We start from the raw sequence: 22112 nt of genomic DNA, 5'->3' as shown, positions 1-22112 counted from the left end.
TTATTTTCAACTTTTGGATTAATATTTTAAATGCAAAAAGTTAAAGTCGATAAATTTCCGATAGAGATAATTGAAAAAACTTGACTTTCTATTGCTCTTCACATCTCTAGTAGCCGACTGCAGCTTTAGTGCCTTAAGGCAGCCGCAGAAACTTTGTCTCTATTTTAAAAACCTAACCGTTTTGTTGAAATCGGGTAGAGTTATAAGCTACTGCATTCGTGAACAAATCAGTGGAGTGGTGTATACCGTTAAAACAGCTGGAATAGAGGCATTTCCAAAAGAAGCACGCAAGTAAGAATTTCGTCTCGTACAAAAAAATTTCCTATAAAAAGTTGAATTTGTTCTTCAAGTGGATTCTGGAAAGAAGCGCAGACGTTGGACAGGCGAACTGGAGGATGTCATGATTACCATGTGTGACTCTCTTGACTTCGCTCACGAGGAGGAAGAATGGAAAGCAGAAGAATTTGCGACAGGCTCGCTAACAGCTGAATCAATTGTTAATCATGAGCCCGATGATTGTGAGCAATACGATGAACCAGCTCTAAAGAAAATTAAACTTGGTAACGAAATTGACAGAACAACTGAATTACTAGAGGACAGTAGCTATTATTTGAAGGTGATAAGTCAAGAGGCTGTCAAGAAGAGTACAATTCTGGAGTCGATCGCGAATTCTCTTATAGAAAATCAAAAGATCCTAATTCGCAACCAAGAGCGAATGGTCATCAATCAGCAGCATATTGCTAGCAATCAGGAGCGTATCATGAACCTTCTGGAGAGGTTGAAAAGAAAATAATGAACTTTTGTGCCTTCCTTATCTTTGAATTTTTATTTGACATTTAATAAAAATAAATTTGACAAATGAATGAATCTGGGACAGCTGCAAGTTTGATTACCATTTGGTTGGGCGGTAACAGTCAAGTAATTACATTTTCTTTTATTATTGAGTTAGTTTTTGTTTAAAATGAGTTAGTGACATACTTTTTAAAAATACCGTTATTTTTAAGCCTCGAATATTTTATTATGAATTCAAACTGGTCAATACACAATATATAAACAGGTGTTCACACTGGCAGAATTGCGACCGGCTGCACATCTCTATCGATTGCCGCAACCGATTTTAAGTGTTGTAAAACAACCATTTTAAATCGATTATGGAAAACCGATAAATGTATTTTTGTTTTCGTGTTATTGTTGTGTACGAGTTGGTGAAAATTGCGGAGAATTGCAAAATAATTACGGAAAAAGCGAATTAGAAAAGCTGCAAGATGCTTTCGCTGTTGCAGGAGAAGCGTCCGCTAAAGCGCACACGTCTCGGGCCGCCAGATATATATCCGCAAGACGCCAAACAACGCGAGGACGAATTGACGCCCACAAATGTGAAACATGGCTTTACAACGACGCCGCCGCTGTCCGATGAGTTTGGGACGGCGCATACTTCCAATGTAAATGCGGGCAAGGTGAGCGCGTTCTTTAGCGGTGTGCTGGCCAAAAAAGGAGGAGCTAATGACACTGCAGGACACCGTGCGCAAGAAGCAGCAAATTAATTGTAAGGACAATTTCTGGCCGGTGTCACCCCGTCGCAAATGCACTGTGGACGCATGGTTCAAGGACTTGGCCGGCAACAAGCCACTGCTCAGTCTTGCCAAACGTGCGCCTTCGTTTAACAAGAAAGAAGAAATCTTCATCACACTTTGTGAGAATCAGGTGAACATGCAACGTGCCACATGGTTCATCAAACTAAGTGCGGCCTACACACTGAGTTTTTCTGAGTCGAAGAATAAGAAGCGAAGCATTTACGATCCAGCGGCGGAATGGACGGGCAACATGATTAAGTTCATGAAGGAGCTGCTGCCCAAGCTACAGGAGTACTATCAGCAATGTAAGTAGTTTTAACAAGGAATAGCTACATGTTAAAGTAATTCTTATTAATGTTACAGCTCATGATAAGCATGGCTTGCAGGCCAATGGCAACAGCAACTCTTCAAATAACAGCAGCACCAACACTAACACCAATGGCAACGCCATCAGCAGCAACAATAGCAGCAGCACTGGCAATAACGCCCCAGGCAGCGCTACGCCTAATCTTATACCAGTGCCCAGCATGGCCAGTCCACTGCCGCCCATCCACAGTCCTGCCAATGGACAGCCGGTTTCCGTGGGTGGCGTTGCCGGTGTTGGCGTCGTGCCAGGCGCGACATCAGCACCAGGCACTGCGTTGGCCACTTTGGGTGGGTCTGCGGCAGCCAACGCCGCCGTGGCCAACGCTGGCGCCGTGCCGCCTGGCTCGAGCATCTCGGGCATTGGCAGCCAATTCGAGGATAGTCGCAATGCCTTGAAGTACTGGAAGTACTGCATTCAGCTGAGTAAATACATGTACGAAGAACAACTGCTGGATCGTCAAGAGTTTCTTAACTGGATACTCGATTTGCTGGACAAGATGCGCACGCAGACTAGCTTCGTTGAACCGCTGAAGAAACTGGTGCTAAGCTTTGCACTCCAATACATGCACGATTTTGTGCAGTCCGAGCGATTGTGCCGTAAAATGGCCAATATGGTGGCCAAGAAGATGGCACAGCTGCTCAACGCTGCTGTGGAGCAACAGCAGCAGCAACAGGCTCTCGTCAAGCCACAGCCCATGGACATGGATGGAGGAGCAGAGGAGCAACTGCTGCAGCAGCCAGCTGTCGATCCCTATGAGCAGGCGCTACAGGATTACATGAATTGTCCGCATCATCGCGACATTATCTTGTACTTGAGCACCATACTTCAGGTGATTACGATTGAGTGTCCCACGGCACTGGTTTGGAGCGGCATTGCAGCGCATCGTGCTCCTTCGTATTTGGTGGGCAGTCCGCTGGATCATTTGCCGCTGGCTCCGTCGGTGTTGCCAATGCCCACACGCTGTCCACGCACCAATCACGAACTGCGTCGTCAGCTGCGTGCTGCCGAGGCTGATATTGTGCTGCGCACACAGCATGCGGAGCAACGTTGGTTCGCCTCCAAGTGGCTGAGTGCGGGCAAGAATCATTATACCACTGTTCTGGCCACATTGGACCATCTGGACACGCATTGCTTTGAACGTATGGATCAATGCAATTCCATGGACACACTGTATGCGCACATCTTTCCGCCACAATCATCTCAGCAGCTGCGACGCCAAGAGGATGATCCCCAGCAGCCACAACAACGTCCTGTTTATGAGCCCAAGCAGGACGCAGACACGGTCCGCATACTCTGCGAATGGGCAGTCTCCAGCCAGCGTTGGGGTGAGCATCGCTCAATGGTCGTGGCCATACTGCTGGACAAGCGACAGATCGATGTGACGAGCACTCCAGCTGACATGTGCAACGACAAAGACGACAAGGATTCGTTGGCATCCGGCGCTGGCCTCATTGATGGCTTGCCCGTGTTTCAGCATGTTCTTATGCACTTTTTGGACCACGATGCGCCAGTGCTGGACGAGCACAACAGCAGCGCCCAACAGCGAACCGAGTTCACGAATCTGGTGCAGCTTTTTAGTGCGCTCATTCGCCACGATGTCTTCTCGCATAATGCTTACATGCATACGCTGATTTCTCGCGGCGATTTGCTCTTGGAATCCACGCTGGTGCACAAGACAGCAACGAAAAGTTCGCCTCCACCTCCAGCGCCGCCGCCGCCCAGTAGCAGTGCTCCACATGGCTTTGATGACGATGGTTTCGGCTCTGGAATTGGCATTGACTTCAAGCACAATGAGTTTGATGACTCCAATGTGGACGATGATCTCGACAAGTTGGTGCAGAACATCAAGGAGAAGGGCCAACAACATGAGGCGCCCGACAGTCCAAAGATTGGCGCGCCAGGCGATGGCGATGCTGGCGGCGTCGATGCTCCGGTTAGCATATCGCGTCATTATGTGTACACCAAACACTTTCCCATACCGCAAGATGATCCCAGCATGTCCAGCTACAGCAGCGAGAGCAATCAACGCTATATATTGCTTTTTGGAGTGGGCAAGGAGCGAGACGAAAAGAAACATGCGGTGAAGAAAATGTCCAAGGAAATTGGCAAATTGTTTACGAAGAAGTTTAGCATCGATGTCGCCGAGGGCGGCAAAGTGAAGAAACATTCCCGAAACGAGTTCAACTTTGAGGCGACAACGGCAAAGTGCCAGCACATGGCCTACTTTGATCAGCATGTGGTCACCGCCCAGTGTGCCGCCAATGTGCTGGAGCAACTCAACGGTTTCGCCTTGGGCAACAACAATTATTTGCCCGTGCAGGAGCATGTGGCCTTCTTGTTTGACCTAATGGAGCTGGCCTTGAATATCTACAGTCTGCTGGAGTTGTGCGATCATCTGCTCAAAGAGCTGCCCGAAGTGGAGCATCAGTTGCAGTCGAAGAAGTCGAATATGGTGCGTGGTTACACCACCTCGTTGGCGTTGTATATTGTCAGCATCTTGCGACGCTACAACAGCTGTTTGTTGCTGTCGCCGGAGCAAACGGTTTCGGTCTTTGAGGGTCTGTGTCGCACCATTCGGCATGTTAGCAATCCAAGCGAATGCAGCTCCGCGGAGCGTTGCATTCTCGCCTACCTCAGCGATCTGCATGAGTCGTGTGTGCTGCTCCAAGGCAAGGAGCAGTCCGCCGAGTATTATCAGCAGCTCAACTGCATTAAGCGCTTCAAGGATATTTTCAATACGCCCGAGTTGCTCAGGTAAGTCCACCACATATTTAATTTAATTACACTTCTCTAATCCTCTTCTCTTTCGTCACAGCATGGCGCCACAGGGCTACAATCCACAGCTGCTGCAGGAGCTGTTTGTGACGCCTCGACGTGGCGGCAAACTGGAACCGCATTGGTTGCGTCAGCTCCACGAATCACCAGCGAATGTCTACAGCTTTGTGTCGAATGCAGTGATTGCTGTTTGCCGTGAAACGGACAACGAGCGCCTCAATGATGTGGCATTGGCGTGTGCCGAGCTCACCGCCAGCTGCAATGTGCTCTCAGAGGAATGGATTGCAGCGTTGCAGAGTCTCTGCAGTGGCAGCAAGAGTCCACGCTATCCGCATTTGGGAGGACAAGTCGACATTGGCCAGGGAAAGACGCACAATGCCTTGGCTGTTTTCGTCTGCATACTCGTTGCTCGACATTGCTTCTCCTTGGCGGATTTCGTTAGCAAATTTGCGTTGCCCACGCTGGCACGTTCAGTGAGCGGCGCTGGCGGTGGCGAGTTAAGTGTGGACGCTGAAGCAGGTGCTCGTCTCACCTGTCATCTGGTGCTGAAGCTGTTCAAGACATTGGAGATACCACAGCCGGGCATGTATTCGGTGAGCACGTCGCCCAATCCGTTGCATGCGGTGGGCAGCGATTTCAGCATACGTTTGAGTTGTGATCGCCATCTGCTGGTAGGCGCGCACAAGACAATACCTATTGCAGCGGTGCTGGCGGTGCTTAAGGCGATACTCATTGTAGTGGACAATGCGGCGCTGAAGACGCCACTTACGGCTAGTGGAATGGGCTCGTCTGGCAGCGGTGGCGGCGCATTTGGCAGCGGCAAGCGCAGCGGTTTCAATACGCCCGTGCATCCGGGCAGCACGCCCAAGAGCAACGAACAACGGCCCGCGGATCTTAGCCAGATATTGGGCACAAGTGATCTGCAGTTGGGCAGCCTGGGCAGCGAACAGGAGTCACTGCAGCCGAGCACGGGCAACAGCCTCGCTGGCAACGAGCAAATCTCGCTACTGGAGTTTGCGCAGGCGGTGCTCAAACAGATCTGCGCCCAGGAGCATGTGCTGGAGCGTTGTCTGAAGAATGCCGAACAGCTTTGCGACATGATTATCGATGAGATGCTGACGGCGAAGCAGGCACAGCGCGTGCTGCACATGATCTGCTATCCGGAGGCCGAGTTCAACATAATTTCGGAGCTGGATCAGCGTGCGATGATTGTGCGAATTCTGGAGCACTTGGATCAGTGGACTTTACGTATTTCCTGGCTCGACTTGCAGCTCATGTATCGTCAGTCGCTGAGTCCCAACACGGAGCTCAATGCCTGGCTCGACACGGTGGCTAGAGCAGCCATAGACGTCTTTCACATGGAAGAAGTGACGTTGCCAGGCGCTGTAAAAGCCACGCATAAACCGAAGCCATCCACCTGGCTGGTGGCGCCTTTGATTGCCAAACTGACGCCAGCGGTGCAAGGACGCATATTGCGTGTGGCTGGTCAAGTGCTAGAAAGCATGAACTACTTCTCCAAGGTGTCCAAGTCGGATTGCAACAGCTCTGGTAGCGGCGATGAACGCGAGAAGAGCAACAGCTGCCACAGCAGCAACAGCTATGGCGGCAATGGCAGTTTGGCGGCACGCAACAAGAAGATGCCACTCAACTATCAGCCCTTCTTGGGGCTCATACTCACTTGTCTGAAGGGCCAGGACGAGTACAAGGAGAATCTGCTGGTGTCGCTCTACTCGCAGCTCTCCCAGTGCCTGCAATCCTTTGCCGAGGTAATATATAAATATTATTGTAATTTATCCTTCTGAAAACCTTTTAATAACCTTCTTTCACACGGTAGCTGGACACGATTGGCGGCGTTGATGAGCCACAGGCGCGTGAGGAGATTCTGGATGCATTGCAGCTGCGTTTCTCGCTGGTTGGCGGCATGTTTGATGCCATCCAAAAGAACAGCACGCCCACCACAGATTGGGCTATATTGCTTGCCCAGTTGGTGTGTCAGGGCGTTGTGGATTTGAGCTGCAATCGTGAACTCTTTACCACTGTGGTCGATATGCTGGCTACGTTGGTGCACTCGACGCTTGTGTCTGACAGCCAAACGGATCGCGACGAGACCAAGAAGCTGTATCTCAATTTGATGAAGAAACTCAAAAAGGAAATCGGCGAAAAGAACAATGCGTCCATCAGAGTAATACGTCAGCTGCTGCCGCTCTACAAGCAGCCCACAGAGGTGAGTAAAACAAAGTAGAATCAAAGTTAAAACAGTTGATAATGCTTCAATTCCTTCTCAGGTAATTGCCTGCGAGCACAATGGCATGGACAACAAGGGCAACAAGATCTGCGACATGGACAAGAAGCAGCTGCGCATCTCAGATAAGCAGCGCATCAGCGTCTGGGACATACTCGAGGGTCACAAGAATCCAGCTCCGTTGTCCTGGGTATGGTTTGGCGCTGTCAAACTGGAACGCAAACCGCTCACCTACGAGGAGGCGCATCGCAATCTCAAATACCATACGCACAGTCTGGTGAAGCCGAGCAGTTACTACTACGAGCCATTGCCTTTGGCTCCCGAGGACATTGAGCCGGTGCCCGAAAAGATTTGCATTGTAAGTGAACAAAGCGTAAACAATTATTTAGCAATTATTAAAGTGTACAATTCCTTTACAGAAGGATGAGATTATGAAGGCGGATACGCCGTCGTCAGTAGATCAATCGCCCAGTGCGGTGGTGGGCACTGGACGTGGACGAGGCAAGGGCACCACAACGCGCAAACGTAAGCCTAAGAATCCCAAGACGCCGCCAGTGGTTAATACGCAACAACAGCAGCCACAGTTGGCGCCACAGCCACAACAGCCGCCAAATGCACAGCAGCAACAGCAAATGCAACAGCAGCAGCACATGCAGCAGCAGATGCAGCCCAACCAAATGGGACAGATGCCCATGAATATGCAGGTGAGTGAAGTCATTTTAATAAGGCATTTCTTAGTGCACAAACTAACAAACTTTCACACTACCTTAGCAAATGAACATGCAGCAGTTTGGACCGAATGCCATGATGCAGCAACAGAATGCAATGATGCAGCAGCAGCAACAACAGCAGCAGCAAATGCAACAAATGGCACCGAATCAAATGCAACAACAGCTTAATGTGGGCGGCAATGGACAGCCGAATGCGCAGATGAACTTTATGCAAGGACCCGGACCAGGCGGCCCACAAGGCATGCCGGGACAACAGCAACCACAGCAGCAGTGGCACAATGCACCGCAGCAGCAGCAACAGCCGCAGCAGCATCACAATCAGTATCAGTATCAGCAAAATATGCAAAGTAAGTATCTCAACCAATTGCAATTAAAAGCATCAATTGATTATATTGGTACTCTCTTCTAGTGAATCGCATTGAGCGCCCACCGTTGACTACGAACTCGAAGCAAGCATTGTCGCAGATGCTGCGCCAGCGACAGCCTGGTTCCTTCCAGCAGCAGCAGCAACAACAGCCACCCGGTGGCTTTAATCCCATGCAGCAGCAGGCGCAGCAGCAACAGGTGCCGCAACAACAGCAAATGAATGCACAGCAAATGCGACAACAACAGCAGATGAATGCCCAGCAGAATCCGCAAGCAGCAGCTGCCTTCAATGCCATGCAACAGCAGCAGCCTAATGTGCAGCAACAGCAGCAAATGAATCCCAATCAGTTGCAGCAGCAGCAGCAACAACAGCAGCAACAGCAATTTATGCGCGGCAACATGCGTGCCATGGCACCCAATCAAATGGGCAGCATGAATATGCCCGGCGGTATGGGTCAGGGCATGCCACAGAATCCGATGATGCAGCAGCAGCAGATGGGTCAGGGTATGGTGGGCATGGTCAATCCCAATGCAAATCCCATGATGCAAGGCGGCGGCGCTGGTGGCAATGGTGGAGTTGGAGTCGGCGTGGGCGTTGGTGTCGGCGCTGGCGGCAATAATCCCAACATGGGCATGGGCGGCATGCCGCAGCAGGGCATGATTCAGCAGCAGCAACAGTTCCAAAACTTCCAGAATCAGTATCAACAGCAGCAACAACAGCCGGGCATGCAGCAGCAGGCAGGCGGCGCTGGCGGAGTCGGTGTTGGCGTTGGCGTGGGCATGGCTCCTAATCAACAGCAGCAACAGCAAGGCGGCCTCATGGGAAATTTCAATCCGCAGATGCAGCAGGCGCAACGCAACAATCCCGACTTTATGGCTGCCGCAGTGGCGGCCCAACAGCAACAACAGCAGCAGCAACAACGTGGAGTACCCGGTGGCATGATGGCCGGCAATCGTGGACAGTATATGAATCAAGCACCGAATGTTACGATGACTAACATGATGGGACCTGGACCCGGTGGCGTTGGTGTCGGCCAGGTGCCGCCCTATGCACGCCAGCAACCCACGGGCGGCGGCAAACCCGGTGTGTTGCCAACGCAACAACAATTCCAGCAGCAACAACAGCTGCGTCACCAGATGATGCAAATGCAAGGCATGGGCGGCGGTGGCATGGGTGGTGGACCACAGGCCGGCGGTGGTGCCGGAGCTGGTGGTGGCGGCGGAATGGTCCAGCAGCAGCAGCAGACCATGAATCAACAGCAAACGCCTAATCTGGTAGCGCAGCTGCAGCGCCAAATGCCCAATCAACCGAATATGATGGGCCAGCAGCAACAGTATCAGCATCAACCGCCACCCTATTAGATAACATATACATAGTTCTAGTAATTTAAGGCTTGCTCTAATTGTGTACCAATATTTATGAATGCTAATTGCAATAAATTGTAATTTTATTTTCAAATCATTGTTTTTTTGCGCGCTGCGGTGCTGCCAACTTCTCTAAATGCCTTACAACGCGATTTGTTATCGATAACCAGATTATCCGCATTGCAATCAGCTGTTTGGCAAATCGTGTGTGTGCCTCTGCATTGGAGTGTGTGTGTTGTGTGTGCTAAATAAATCTCAATTTTTTTATAGCAGCTTAAGTTTCGTTAGTTTAATTAGTTCTAAGCTCAAAGTTAATAAGTGCAATAAACGCAGTTCCTACATGACCCCCACTTGGCGAAGTTTAAACATTTCATTCATTTTAACGCGTAGCATCTGAAACAAAAATTAAAAAAAAAAAGTTTAGAATAAAACCAATCATCGTTGCTCATTCGCCAGTGGAAATATCAGTATTGTTTGCATTAGCAAAGTAGGTGGACGCATTTGTATAAACTCGTCATGAATGAAGCACCTGAGCACAGTAAAAAGCGGCAAAAGACGGTGAGTATTTCGACTATGTATTTACATATGTATGTACATACAATATGTATGTATGTGTGTGTTGTATTTATCGACAATGCAGCTGGAAGCTTCTTGCAGCACCACTGCCCCAAAATATTTGTACAAATGTGTCAAGAAAATTCGGTGACACGGTCATGGAACCCTAAGTGTAAAGAGTGCACAGGTTATTTAAACAGCTGTTAGAGTTTTCAACACAAATTCTATTTAAACTTTTTATTCATAAAAACATTTCCTAACAACATGCCGGAAATTATGTATGCAACTACCAAATTTCATATTTGAAAGGGAAAAGCCAATTTGTGACTTAATTTCACTTTATATTCTGCCGTATCGCAATCTTATCTATCATTAGCAACGTGCCTCGCCCACTGACCCACACAGTATAGTATGGACAGAGTTTCTAATGCTGCTAAAGTGGCCCACATAGATAAGAAACTGTAGAATATAATCAGGCAACTGGAATATTGCAACAAATTAGCTTATCAAGCAACCTTAGGTTTATATACGTAGTTAGTATTTTATATTAATTGCTGAGCTCACAAAACACAAAACAATTTCCTTGCCAATGCGAAAATGTTGAGGAAATTTAAATTAAATGATTAAGCGGCATTTTATAGGTTGTGCCAACAAAGAAGTTGCAATTTCAAAAACATTTGTTGAATTGCAAATCTGATTTTATATTATTTACTTGTCATTATTATTTAATACAATTTTCTATACCTTATGGATATACATATCTTCAGAAAATTACAAAATTGCTTAAGCAACAAGAAAGGTCGTAAATACGACTCATAAATTTTTATTTATATTCTCTGGTGAGCAACGAAATTCTACTTTTAATAACAGTGAATTAACAGTATGTTAACAGCGACTGCTAAAATGTTTATGATTCACATGTTGACATTTGTATTTAACACATTTCACCGCTAAACATCGCAATTCTTATTATGGAAATTTCAATATTAGATCCAAGGCTGTGTCTCTGCAACAAATGTAAGTTTTTTGCTCCAATGATTTGGCCATAGATAAGCTAAATGTTATGGCTTATCTTATGCAATGCGGCAGTGAAGCAGTCAACAGGTTTTTGTTTTGTTGTAAGCTTGTTTATTACATACACTCTTGTATGCGATGTTATTGCAACCGCAGTAAAACTAGTTGAAATTGAAAAGAAAGTCAAACTATGTTTTGGGCCATGCTAACGAATTGTAAACAAGTTGAAATACTCATACGAGTATCTCAGTCACACTTCAGATCTGTTGATGTTGCTGTTGTTTTGTTTTGGCTTAAAACTTGGTCACTACAGAGTTGAATGACCACGTTAATAAGCGCAGATGTTGGTCAAGAAATATGGGTTTCTGTTGTTACTTGGCGACTAATTGTTTTTTGCCATCCATGAGTACTCAAATGTGGGTCGACGACAACAAACGAATACCATTCACTTTTTACAATCTTTGCAATCTACTCGGTTCTTTTAATCTCTATTAAAAGATAATATTCATATTTTTGCCATAGTTATCTAGTTAATTCTAGTGTCAAGTGTCTTGACATACCCTCTAACAATAGTATGTGTTTATTGCTAGGCTCGTTTCTTTTTCTTATATAAACTCACAGCATTTATTTTATGGTTTTGTTTTGCAGTCGTTACATTACAAATTACTTTACTACATGACTTTCAAAATGTACAAATGTAAAACATAGAGTAATTACATACATTTAATGACATTGGCTGCAAATTCCAACACGATCTTGAAGTGTTTTTCAATTTTGTGTTTTTCTGCAACTCATTTGCCATTGTAGATTATAATCAACCTATGTATCTAGAAGAATATAATCAACCTATGTATCTAGAAGAATATAATCAACCTATGTATCTAGAAGATACTTTATCTAAACCGTAATGAAGCTTACACCTATTGCAAACAGCATCTGATAATGAAGTTGACAATTATTATATGATGTTAGTTTTACTCAGAATTATGCTAAAAGTTTTGTCAGGTCTTAAAACTATTTTTGGAAGATAAGCTAATTTATTAATCATACCCCAAGTGGTTTTAATCTTTTATTTGTGGAATAGTGTACTTATCAATAATGAATTTTTAATAGGCCATAATCAAGATAATAACTTTTATAGTGGCAATTAATCATTAGATAGATGCTTGAATAGAATTTAAAATTACTTTGTCATATTTCACAAACTTCAATTAAAACAAGCATCATCTCAAACTTTAATTATTTAGTATACAAATATTACAAAATTCAATGAAAAATTTCCTTTTGCTTTTGCAAATTGTCAACTCGCTATTAACTTGGCTCCTCCCTCTTTCTGTCTGTCCATCGTCTGCTGTCCTCTTTGCTCTTTTGGCCACAATTTTTTTTGCTGCATTTAACGCACGAATCGGCCAACAAATTTCAGTTGCAGTCGCGAGCTTCGTCGTGAAAGTTCAGCGGGTTTTTATTATTTTGCGGCCACTTCTCGGCTTAGGTCCGGGCAACTCCAAAAAACTCTCACTTGTTTAATTATCAAAGTCTCTCATTGTTGTTGACGCGTTGCCTGTTGACTGTTGCGCTTTCTTTTTGTGCGATATTTGTTTATATACCACAAATTTGGTTTTCCTTTTTCGGGAATAATAATGTTTACAAAACGCGCCAATCTCCTTAGTAATAACAATAATAATAATAACAACGGCCACAGCAACAGCAACAAATGCTGTTTGTTAAACCATGAAAAGTGCAGTGATTTGGTGAGTTTTCTTCTCATTCCAATGTAAACAAACTCACTTCACATCGTGCCGAAATTCACTTTAAAAACAGTTTATGACATTGAACTCTCTCAAGAAATTCCCTCTTCAAGTATTTTGTATACATATTCGAGTGATATTTGGTTTAGTTTTTGTTTAGATTCTTGATAAATCAATGCCGAACTTGCTTATACACAAGGTTTTTCTTTTAGCATACCTTTTGAAAAGTTGTGCAATAATTCCATCTGTGGAATTATTTCCTATCCAATCTTAAAGTTTATTTTTAGTGGCATCAAGTTTGACTCCCATTTCCTTAAAGCAATAAAACCTGATTGGCCTGACGACGACTCCATCACATAATAATAATGATTAAATACATAGATACCAAACATTTCGTGACTACATCGATATGCACTAACTCTCAATTTGCAAGTGTATTTAATATTCGCCTTGCTGTTGATAACATTTCTTTTATATTATTATTTTATGTCATTGCAATCAATTTGAATCGCAACATTAATTTATAAGGGGAGAAATTTGCTATATCAATTCGTTTTCTATTTATTAAATTAATTTGATAGTCTTTAAAATTTATTTACAGCACTTTGATATATTTTTTCCCCCACATTCAGTTTTCGGTTGTTTCTTTGTGTTGAAAATCATTTGTTGTTTATTTAATCAGCTGGTTTAGTGAATTTTAAACAGGTGCCAAGAAGAATTTCAAGAAAATACATTTACGTCGCAAGATGCAAATAATATTAGAATAATCTAAAAAAAAGCATGCGAAAAGAAAAGAAAAAATGTAAACACAATGCGAAAAGATTGTCCAGACACACATAACACAGTGCAGTACAAAGATGACAACGACAAATACAGTTTAAAGATAGAAAACGATCCGTAAAACCAGCTGGAGCACATCTCAAGCGCCACAAGTCAAGAAGGTTTCGCTCAGACTCTCTAAATACAAATATATGTCTCTCTCTCTCGCTCACACTCACTCACGCTCTGCTCCTCTCTCTTAGCTTGGCTTCCGCTCTTATAGATGAGGCCGCCATATAATAGGGTAAATATTATTGAAACTTTCAGTTCGCTTTCAACTCTCGTTGCGGGAGAATCAACGTCAACGTTTCAGCTTCGCCTTCGCATTTCTTTACGCTCTGCGCTGTATTTGTTTCTCCAGTCAAACGTGCCAAAATTGTCTTTTATTCAGTGCAAAATAAATAAATAAAACATTCCGTTTAGCAATAAGCACAATGCCCAATCCACCAATTGGCTTCTATCCGCACATCAAGAGGAGGGTACGAACATACGCCAAAATAACAAATGTCACATGCCTTCAACTTCAGCGAAGTTGGGCAAAAGACGCTTAAATCAAAAAAAAACCGTCTAACCGCGACGATTTCAAGTGTTCCTTGACCCAAATAGCACATTATTAGAACAGCTTTCAACAGAAACTCGACTGTGTTTTTGCCCTGTAAAAAATTCCATATTTTAGAAATTTAAAAAATTCTGCGTAATCAAAATTATTGGAAATATATGTTATAATCTTTTCAAGATTACGTTGTTAATATGTTTTTTTTGAAAGAGAATCTGAGATAACATTCAATATATATATTTTTTCATTTTATTAAACTAATTTCTTTTGAAGCTGTGCTTTCTTTTTGAATAATGTGATATCATCTTGCTTGATCTTATTTTTATTTACATATAATAAAGATTGCTGCCCATGATGTTGAATAACTATTTATTTTGGAATCACAATCACGCTTCATAATTGCTTTGTTTCTATATCGCTTAATAATCATTTAATTTCTATTATAACGCGTAATAATCATTATATTTCCATAATAAAATCACGTATACTGTTAAAATTGATTTCGTTATAAGCTCTGCACGCTCGCAACTCTTTACCATGACCATATCTCCCTTTTTTCGTTCTATTGTATATTGTAAATGGGATATGATTATCTCATGCTCCCTTGGGGTAATGCCATTTGCGATCTTTCACACACGAGTTGGCGTCGTCAAAAGGGTCAACAAACTGTGTCGATTCAGCAAATCTCGAATAGCACTAACGTTTTTTTGCTCGCTCGCATCGCTTTAGGGTCAAAAGCGTCAGGTCCAAAGCCCCTAAATCGACCCGTAGGCACTTCTTGTCATCTCTCGATGAATATTCATTTATGTTAATATCGAAATCGAACCGTGGCACCAGCAGCAGCAGCAGCGGCAAAGCAAACAGCATCAGCAAAGAATCTCGTTTGGCTCTTCTGATTTTATTTTCTTCTCGTTTCCATCTATTTTTTTGCAGTGCCTTCAAGTGGCAACCAATGTGACGGAACAGAAGCATCATGTTACCCGCGAAACGCGTGGTAAGAATCTGGGTCTCTGTCGGGGCTTTCGAGGCTGCACTGTCTGGCTAACGGGTGAGTACCATCGACAGACAGATATAATTGATAGTTTCAGATCTCTCTTAATTTCTCGTGTTAGTTATGATTTAAGGCCGCGTTCTGAGACTTCGCAAACGTCTCAATCTCTGTTATTAAATTAGGTAGAGTTATGAAATTTGTTATACACATGGTCAGTTAGTTAACTAATGTGGTATGGAAAACATTATGCATCAATTACTTAAGGTTTCGGTAAAATTTTGTTTATAGTCAAAGAAGAAAACAACAAATATGGATAAGATTGGCAGCAATAATTGTTTTGATACGAATAGTTTGCCCATAAAGAAGAGAAACGTAAAATTACCGAACATTTTTAAAGATTAGAGGAGCATAGTGCAATCTCTATCATAATCGAAAAATTAATGGAATTTGAAATTGCTACTTTCTGGAATTTGGAATAACGATATCGAATCTTCAGGGACTCTTAGTTCTAGTGAAAAAAGTATAGATGAATACAATTCTTATTATTCCTTGAATTAATTTAAAATAATATTAGGTATAATCGACAAAAAACAACTATTCTTATTCCCTTTTCCAGGTCTTAGTGGCGCTGGCAAGACATCGATTGCCTTTGAGCTGGAGGCTTACCTGGTCTCCCGTGGCATTCCTGCCTATGGCCTGGATGGTGACAACATACGCACGGGTCTCAACAAGAATCTGAGCTTCACGCCCGCCGATCGCGAGGAGAACATTCGTCGTGTGGGCGAGGTGGCCAAGTTGTTTGCGGACAGCGGCGTTGTGGCCATCTGCAGTTTCGTGTCGCCCTTTGCCGATGATCGCGAGATGGCGCGCAAGATACACAAGGATGCTGGACTGAAGTTCTACGAGATCTTTGTGGACACGCCTTTGGATGTGTGCGAAACGCGTGATGTTAAGGGATTGTACAAGAAGGCGCGCGAGGGAGTCATCAAGGGTTTCACGGGTATCACGCAGGAGTATGAGCGTCCCCAGCATCCGGAGCTGGTGGTCAACACCGATGGCTATACGGTGCGCGAGTCGACGCAGCTCCTGGTAACGCTGTTGGAGCAGGAGGGAATTATACCGCGCTCGCTGCGCGATGTGGATCAGCTTCCCGAGCTCTATCCGAGTGAGGCAAGCGAGGCGGACGCACTGCGTCACGAGGCCAAGTCGCTGCAAGCACTCGAGATCAGCACTGTGGAGCTGCAATGGGTGCAGGTGCTCGCTGAGGGTTGGGCTTATCCCTTGCGTGGATTTATGCGCGAGGATGAGTATCTCCAAACGCTGCACTTCAATACGTTGCAGAGCGGTCTGGATGTCTCCTATCGCGAGAACCACTCGGTACCCATTGTGCTGAGCGCCAGTGCCGAGGACAAGCAGCGACTCGAGGATGCTTCTGCTTTGACACTCAATTACGAAGGTCAAGCGGTGGCCATTCTGCGTCGCCCCGAGTTCTACTATCAGCGCAAGGAGGAGCGTCTCGCTCGTCAGTTTGGAACCAGCAATCCGCAGCATCCGTACAGCAAACAGGTGCTGGAGTCGGGCGAGTATCTGGTGGGTGGTGAACTGGCCGTGATTGAGCGCATTCGCTGGCGCGATGGTCTCGATCAGTACCGCCTGACGCCCAACGAGCTGCGCAGTCGCTTCAAGGAGTTGAATGCGGATGCCATCTTTGCCTTCCAGCTGCGCAATCCCATTCACAATGGCCACGCGCTGCTCATGCAGGATACGAAGCGTCAGCTGCTGGAACGTGGCTTCAAGCAGCCGGTGCTGCTGTTGCATCCGCTTGGCGGCTGGACCAAGGATGACGATGTGCCGCTGCAGGTGCGCATGGCTCAGCATCAGGCGGTGCTAGATGCTGGTGTGCTGCGACGTGAAGATACGGTGTTGGCCATCTTCCCATCGCCCATGATGTACGCTGGTCCCACAGAGGTGCAGTGGCATGCCAAGGCACGCATGAATGCGGGCGCCAACTTTTATATTGTGGGTCGCGATCCCGCTGGCATGCCGCATCCCGATAAGCAGGCCTATCCCGATGGCAACCTCTACGATGCCACGCACGGTGCTCGAGTGCTCAAGATGGCCCAAGGACTAGACAGCATGGAGGTTAGTTAATGATTTGCTTACACCTCGTAGAACACTTGATTAAGCTCTTTTCTTTACGTGATTTAGATTTTGCCTTTCCGCGTGGCCGCCTACGACAAGACTGCCAGTCGCATGGCCTTCTTTGAGCCGCAGCGCAAGGATGACTTTGACTTCATTTCGGGCACCAAGATGCGCACGCTGGCCAAGACCGGAGCCAGTCCGCCCGATGGCTTCATGGAGCCACAGGCGTGGAAAATACTCGCCACCTACTATCAGAATCTGCCGCAGGCGTAACAGACAGCAGCGCGCAAAGCGGCAAAGAGAAATTGTGCAATCCGTCGGACGTGATCAAGGGTAGCAAAACAGCACAACGCTTAGCTATAACAACTATGTACTACTGCATCGAATCCCTCGACACAGATCTATCTATCTATCCAATATACATATGTATATGTATCCAATCCCCATGTTCAGCGTGTGTGTATAGTTGCGAGTGTGTGTGCTTGTGTATTGTTTATTATGTTTAGTATGTTGTGCTCTCAATTCCAATTCATTGTTCAACCACAGTGTAACTTGTCCAACTGCTCCAGAAATGCAGCTAGCATCGACTGAGGTGCACCTATGCTAAGCAGATTATACTGTATGACAATTATTAATTGTATCTACATTTTAGCTTAACCAATTCTCTGTTTATCCTAAGACCAACAATTTGTCGTTTTATGCAATGCAATTTTTCTACTTAAGCATTTACTTAATTACTATCTCAATTATATTTTCACTAAGATAAAACAGCTGTGGACTTTTATTTTCAATTAGGAACGAAAACTAAATTTCATTTCATTAAAATGCTTTTTAAATTTCAAAATTGTTCAGCTAAAGTGCTTCGGCAATTACTGAATCGATTAATTTCGTATTCTAAAAATAACATATTTGAACTGATGTTGATTGGCAAGCATAAAAACTGATTTATTTCCTAACATAAAACATTTCATATAAATCAAAAATCAATAGCATGGCTATAAAAAGTCTCGACGAACATTTTCTAGACACTATGCAAATGAATGGCAAAAGTAAGTTCATAATCTTAAGTGTTATTAATAGTCATGACATCAAAACTAAAAATATTATCTATCGAAACTTCGTAAATAATAAAGAACGCTTTCTTGCACATGATTTATTATATAAAATTGTATACGTTTAATAATTAATATTACAAGTACATACATATATAATTAATTAATTAATTAATATCAAATATGCCTTTAGATTTAGTTATCAATTAATTTCACAATATGTATTTTACTGCTCTGCATTTGTTGATGCTGTTGTTGTTGTTGTTGTTGCTGCTGATTCTTCTGCTGTTGATGATGTTGTTGTTGTTATTCGTATTCGTATTGCATAATGCGCATTTCGTTATTCACTTTCCTCTAATCACGCAATTAGTATTAATTATCATACGCATGTATTACATTAGATTATAACGCTTCGTTTATTGACAATGCCCTGTATGTGAGTTTGGATTGTGGATTATATGTACTATGTATGTTATATGGAGAAAAAGCACCCGCGACTATATGACATCTATTTCGATATCTAAATGGATTGATCATGATGTAATATGCATGATTATTGTGCGTATGCCTCTAAAAACTGCGTTACAAAACGAATTAAAGGACTCTTTGTTTGTGTGTACTCGAAAATGGACTGAATGAATTCATAAACGAAATCGCATATAAATTATACGCATATCAAAATAAATATATATAAAATATATCTATATATATTTATTTACTAATTTATTTTAATTTATTGTTATGTCATTGTTTTACAAATTCCGAACAACCATGGCGGCTTATTTCGTGCTACAGGAAATTTATATAAATTATACATAATAAAGAATTCAAAATGAAAATATGCATATCCCTCCCACAAACAGAGTGAGAGAGAGAGTAGAGGTCGATCAGAGCAGAGTAAAGTACGGATGCGGGGGGCAGGGCAATAGAGGCGGGCCGGGCGGGCTGGTTAAGTTTCACAATAGTCGTGTCAGTTAATTTGTTTAAACCTTTAAATGAATATTGTATGTATAAGTATTTTCGTATGCATATTTCGTACACGTTTTCTGTTGCTGGCCATGTTCTCAGTATAGCAAATACAAATTAATAGCTGTACTCTATTATTATTATTAATATTATTCATTCATTATTCTCGCATATTCAGAGGGAGTTTGCTCGCGTTTGTTGATGTTGATGTTGTGTTGAACGTTTTTGTTTTGGGACTTAACAGGAGTTAAGAAAACTACTACCACATACATTATCATAATTATTACCACCATGCCGCATCAGTGCCACACGCACATTGCCACGTCAAAGCAGACTGCATCTGGACAGCCAACTGTCCTTTGTTCGAATCTCTGTCAGTTTCAGCTGATGACCTCCCTTGGGTGGATTGTTTGCCTCCTGAAATCGTAAACAAATGTTTAATTAAAAACATCAAATTTACAAAGTAATAGCTGCTAGGAAAAACTTGCCATTCGCTTTTCTGTTTTCGCTTTAATGTCGCTGGCGAGCGTGAGGAATGCCTCTTCAACATTGATGCTTGCTTTCGCGGACGTCTCCATGAATTTGATCCCATACTCAATGGCCAGTTGTTCCCCACGTTCCTTTGAAACCTACGTAAAATGAATTGCTAATTATCATTTATTTCTCGTAGAAATTATTGGATAGCTCACCTGTCTCTTGTCGTTCAGTTCACATTTGTTGCCCAGCAGCATTTTCTCGACATCAGCGGCGGCATTTTCTTCGATATTTCGTATCCAATTTTTAATATTTTCAAATGATTTCTCCTGCGTTATGTCATAGACAAGCATAATGCCCATGGCACCTCTGTAATATGCCGTGGTGATTGTCCGGAAACGCTCCTGGCCGGCAGTGTCCCTAAAATTAAATTAAATTTATGTTTATACAATAAGGTTGAATTTTCATAAATTTCTTACTTACCATATTTGCAATTTGATTTTCTTGTTATCCAATTCAATTGTTCTAATTTTAAAATCGATACCTGTGAATAAAACAGAATATATTAGATAAAAGAGCAGCAAGGGGAAAAACACGTGATAAGTTTACATAAAAAAAAAGAAAAACAACAAATGTATTTAGATAATATTTGGCAAAAACAACAACAAAGAAAAGAGCGACAGAGCGCAGAGACATCTGTTGTTGAGAAATACGCAATTGATTCGGATCCGGATCGTTGTCGTCGTTAAGTAAATAACCCAAATTGGAATTAGTGCAGGGAAATGTGCCAAATGTATAAATAGACAAATTGCCCAGCTCGTGCTTGTGCTCGTGGCAAACAACTTATTTGTTGTGGGTTGTGTGTTGTGTATCTTCTTGATGCGGTTAGCTGCTGATAGAGACCAGCAAACAAACAACTGCGCAACTTATCAACTATCATCATCTTGAGGAACAGTCGATTATAGTTCAATGACACTAGCTACATTTGCTTATCTCGACTTATCTCTCAACTGCATGGACAGTTTTATTAGAAGCGTGTATTTTGTAGTGCCAAACTTCAAATATATTTTGATGCCTCTTTTTTACTTCATCCTTGTCTTAGACGCAACAACAACAGTAAATATGACAAATACCAATCATTGCAGAGAGCCAGCAAAAAGAGCATTAAATATGAGTCACATATCTATGTATGTGTGTGTAAGTGTTGTGCTTACAGCTGAGCCAAGAGACGAGATTGAGAGCATGAACATTGTATAAGTGTGTGTGTATGGATTCCGATTGCGATTGCTGCCCGGCGGCGTCATAATTAATTAAAAAAATTTACAGAGCGTAAGAGAGAGATGGAGAGAACAAGATAGAGAGAGAGCCAGCAATGTTGATTACTGAGGATGACTGTTGTGTGGCTGATGATGTATGCACTTTGAAATGTTTCCACTCTCTCGCTCTCTCTGGTTGTCTAGTTGTTGTTGTTCTTGTTGGGTGGCGTTCTTTCGTTGTTTTATGAATTAAGGATAGTGATAACTGATAATCTCACCTATTGTGGATATAAACGTCGTATTGAACGCATCCTCTGAGAATCGAAACAATATGCAGGTCTTGCCAACACCAGAATCACCGATTAGCAGCAATTTGAACAGGTAATCGTACGTTTTAGCCATTGTAGTGGATTTGAATCACAGTCGTGCTTTTTTGTTTTGTGCCAGATGCAGTTTAGTATCCGTATACTTTGAGTTCCTCCTCAGCACTCGTTGTTCTCTCACTCTTCCAGCAACTATTTCTCCTTTGGGTCTTATCGTGTCCACGTCGATAAGTGCTGCTACTGTTTCTGCTGCTGCTGTCGTTATATGGCGGTGGTTGGTAATCAGTGGTTTTCGATTATTATTACACACAATTCTAATTTTATTTAATACTAATGCTAATGTCGGCGATTAAGTTACTCTATACAGCTGCTACTACAGTATATAGCTTTATTTGCAGCTAGGTATGTATAAAAAATTCATAGACGTAACCACACATCAGACACAAACAAACACACGCAAGCAAGCACGCACAGTTTTTTTTCGTTTTCGTTTTCAGCTCTGACTCTGGTTTTCTTTTGTGTGTGTCGTCGTCGATTCGAGCCTGTCAAAAAAATGGCGACGTACTTTTAAACACTATCAATTGCAAATCACAAAAGGAACCCGCGTTCTTTTTTCAATTATACGTGCTACACTCGTGCAATTGTATGGTATGGTGTGTTGTTGTTGGTTACACGTAAAAATTACGCTTAATTATTGCTTTCTAATTACGCCCGTACAATAAATTGGTTCGTTCGTTTTGCAGTGCTGTGAAATGCTCGCAACCAAACGTTGCGATTTATCGATAAGAAGTGCTGC

The 22112-nt window shown here is 43.4% G+C and overlaps 3 protein-coding genes across 6 annotated transcripts; 2 read left to right on the top strand and 1 right to left on the bottom strand.

Annotated features, from left to right (window-relative positions):
• The first annotated feature begins 1171 nt into the window (after positions 1-1171).
• LOC133841796 (mediator of RNA polymerase II transcription subunit 12) lies at positions 1172-9514 on the top strand. The gene is given in 9 exon segments (XM_062274533.1): positions 1172-1487; positions 1489-1879; positions 1938-4695; positions 4757-6482; positions 6551-6940; positions 7002-7316; positions 7378-7662; positions 7730-8036; positions 8099-9514. Coding segments are annotated over 9 exon segments (7713 nt in total). The 5' UTR covers positions 1172-1265; the 3' UTR covers positions 9418-9514.
• Positions 9515-9666: 152 nt separating this feature from the next.
• LOC133841812 (bifunctional 3'-phosphoadenosine 5'-phosphosulfate synthase) lies at positions 9667-18768 on the top strand. Of its 3 annotated transcripts, none has more exons than XM_062274565.1 (4): positions 9667-9978; positions 15046-15160; positions 15720-17245; positions 17312-18768. In XM_062274565.1, the coding sequence occupies exons 1-4, from the start codon at positions 9937-9939 to the stop codon at positions 17516-17518; spliced, it is 1890 nt and encodes a 629-aa protein (XP_062130549.1). In that variant the 5' UTR covers positions 9667-9936; the 3' UTR covers positions 17519-18768. The 3 variants fall into 3 exon arrangements, with proteins under 3 accessions (XP_062130549.1, XP_062130547.1, XP_062130548.1); XM_062274563.1 differs by lacking the exon at positions 9667-9978 and adding an exon at positions 12489-12740; XM_062274564.1 differs by lacking the exon at positions 9667-9978 and adding an exon at positions 13835-14035.
• LOC133841842 (ras-related protein Rab-8A) lies at positions 18384-22058 on the bottom strand. Of its 2 annotated transcripts, XM_062274615.1 has the most exons (6): positions 22034-22051; positions 21272-21565; positions 20221-20281; positions 19953-20157; positions 19752-19892; positions 18384-19680 (listed from the first exon to the last, which is right to left on the bottom strand). In XM_062274615.1, exons 2-6 carry the CDS (start codon positions 21393-21395, stop codon positions 19588-19590), a joined length of 624 nt encoding a protein of 207 aa, XP_062130599.1. In that variant the 5' UTR covers positions 21396-21565; positions 22034-22051; the 3' UTR covers positions 18384-19587. The 2 variants fall into 2 exon arrangements, with proteins under 2 accessions (XP_062130599.1, XP_062130598.1); XM_062274614.1 differs by having other exon boundaries at positions 21272-22058.
• Positions 22059-22112: the final 54 nt, after the last annotated feature.

This window comes from Drosophila sulfurigaster, chromosome 3, assembly GCF_023558435.1.
Source record: "Drosophila sulfurigaster albostrigata strain 15112-1811.04 chromosome 3, ASM2355843v2, whole genome shotgun sequence".
In the NCBI taxonomy this organism is placed as follows: domain Eukaryota; kingdom Metazoa; phylum Arthropoda; class Insecta; order Diptera; family Drosophilidae; genus Drosophila; species Drosophila sulfurigaster.
The sequence above is the reverse complement of the archived record's forward strand: the minus strand, read 5'-3'. Positions and strand labels throughout refer to the sequence as shown.

Bases quoted from the DNA above. Each gene is read 5' to 3' on its own strand.
- LOC133841812 (XM_062274563.1), top strand. From the start codon at position 12,630: ATGTTTACAAAACGCGCCAATCTCCTTAGTAATAACAATAATAATAAT. The intron at 12,741-15,045 runs GTGAGTTTTCTT...ATTTTTTTGCAG, and splicing joins ATGAAAAGTGCAGTGATTTG to TGCCTTCAAGTGGCAACCAA. The intron at 15,161-15,719 runs GTGAGTACCATC...TCCCTTTTCCAG, and splicing joins CTGCACTGTCTGGCTAACGG to GTCTTAGTGGCGCTGGCAAG.
- LOC133841842 (XM_062274614.1), bottom strand. From the start codon at position 21,395: ATGGCTAAAACGTACGATTACCTGTTCAAATTGCTGCTAATCGGTGAT. The intron at 20,282-21,271 runs GTGAGATTATCA...TTTTATTCACAG, and splicing joins GACGTTTATATCCACAATAG to GTATCGATTTTAAAATTAGA. The intron at 20,158-20,220 runs GTAAGTAAGAAA...ATTTAATTTTAG, and splicing joins AAAATCAAATTGCAAATATG to GGACACTGCCGGCCAGGAGC.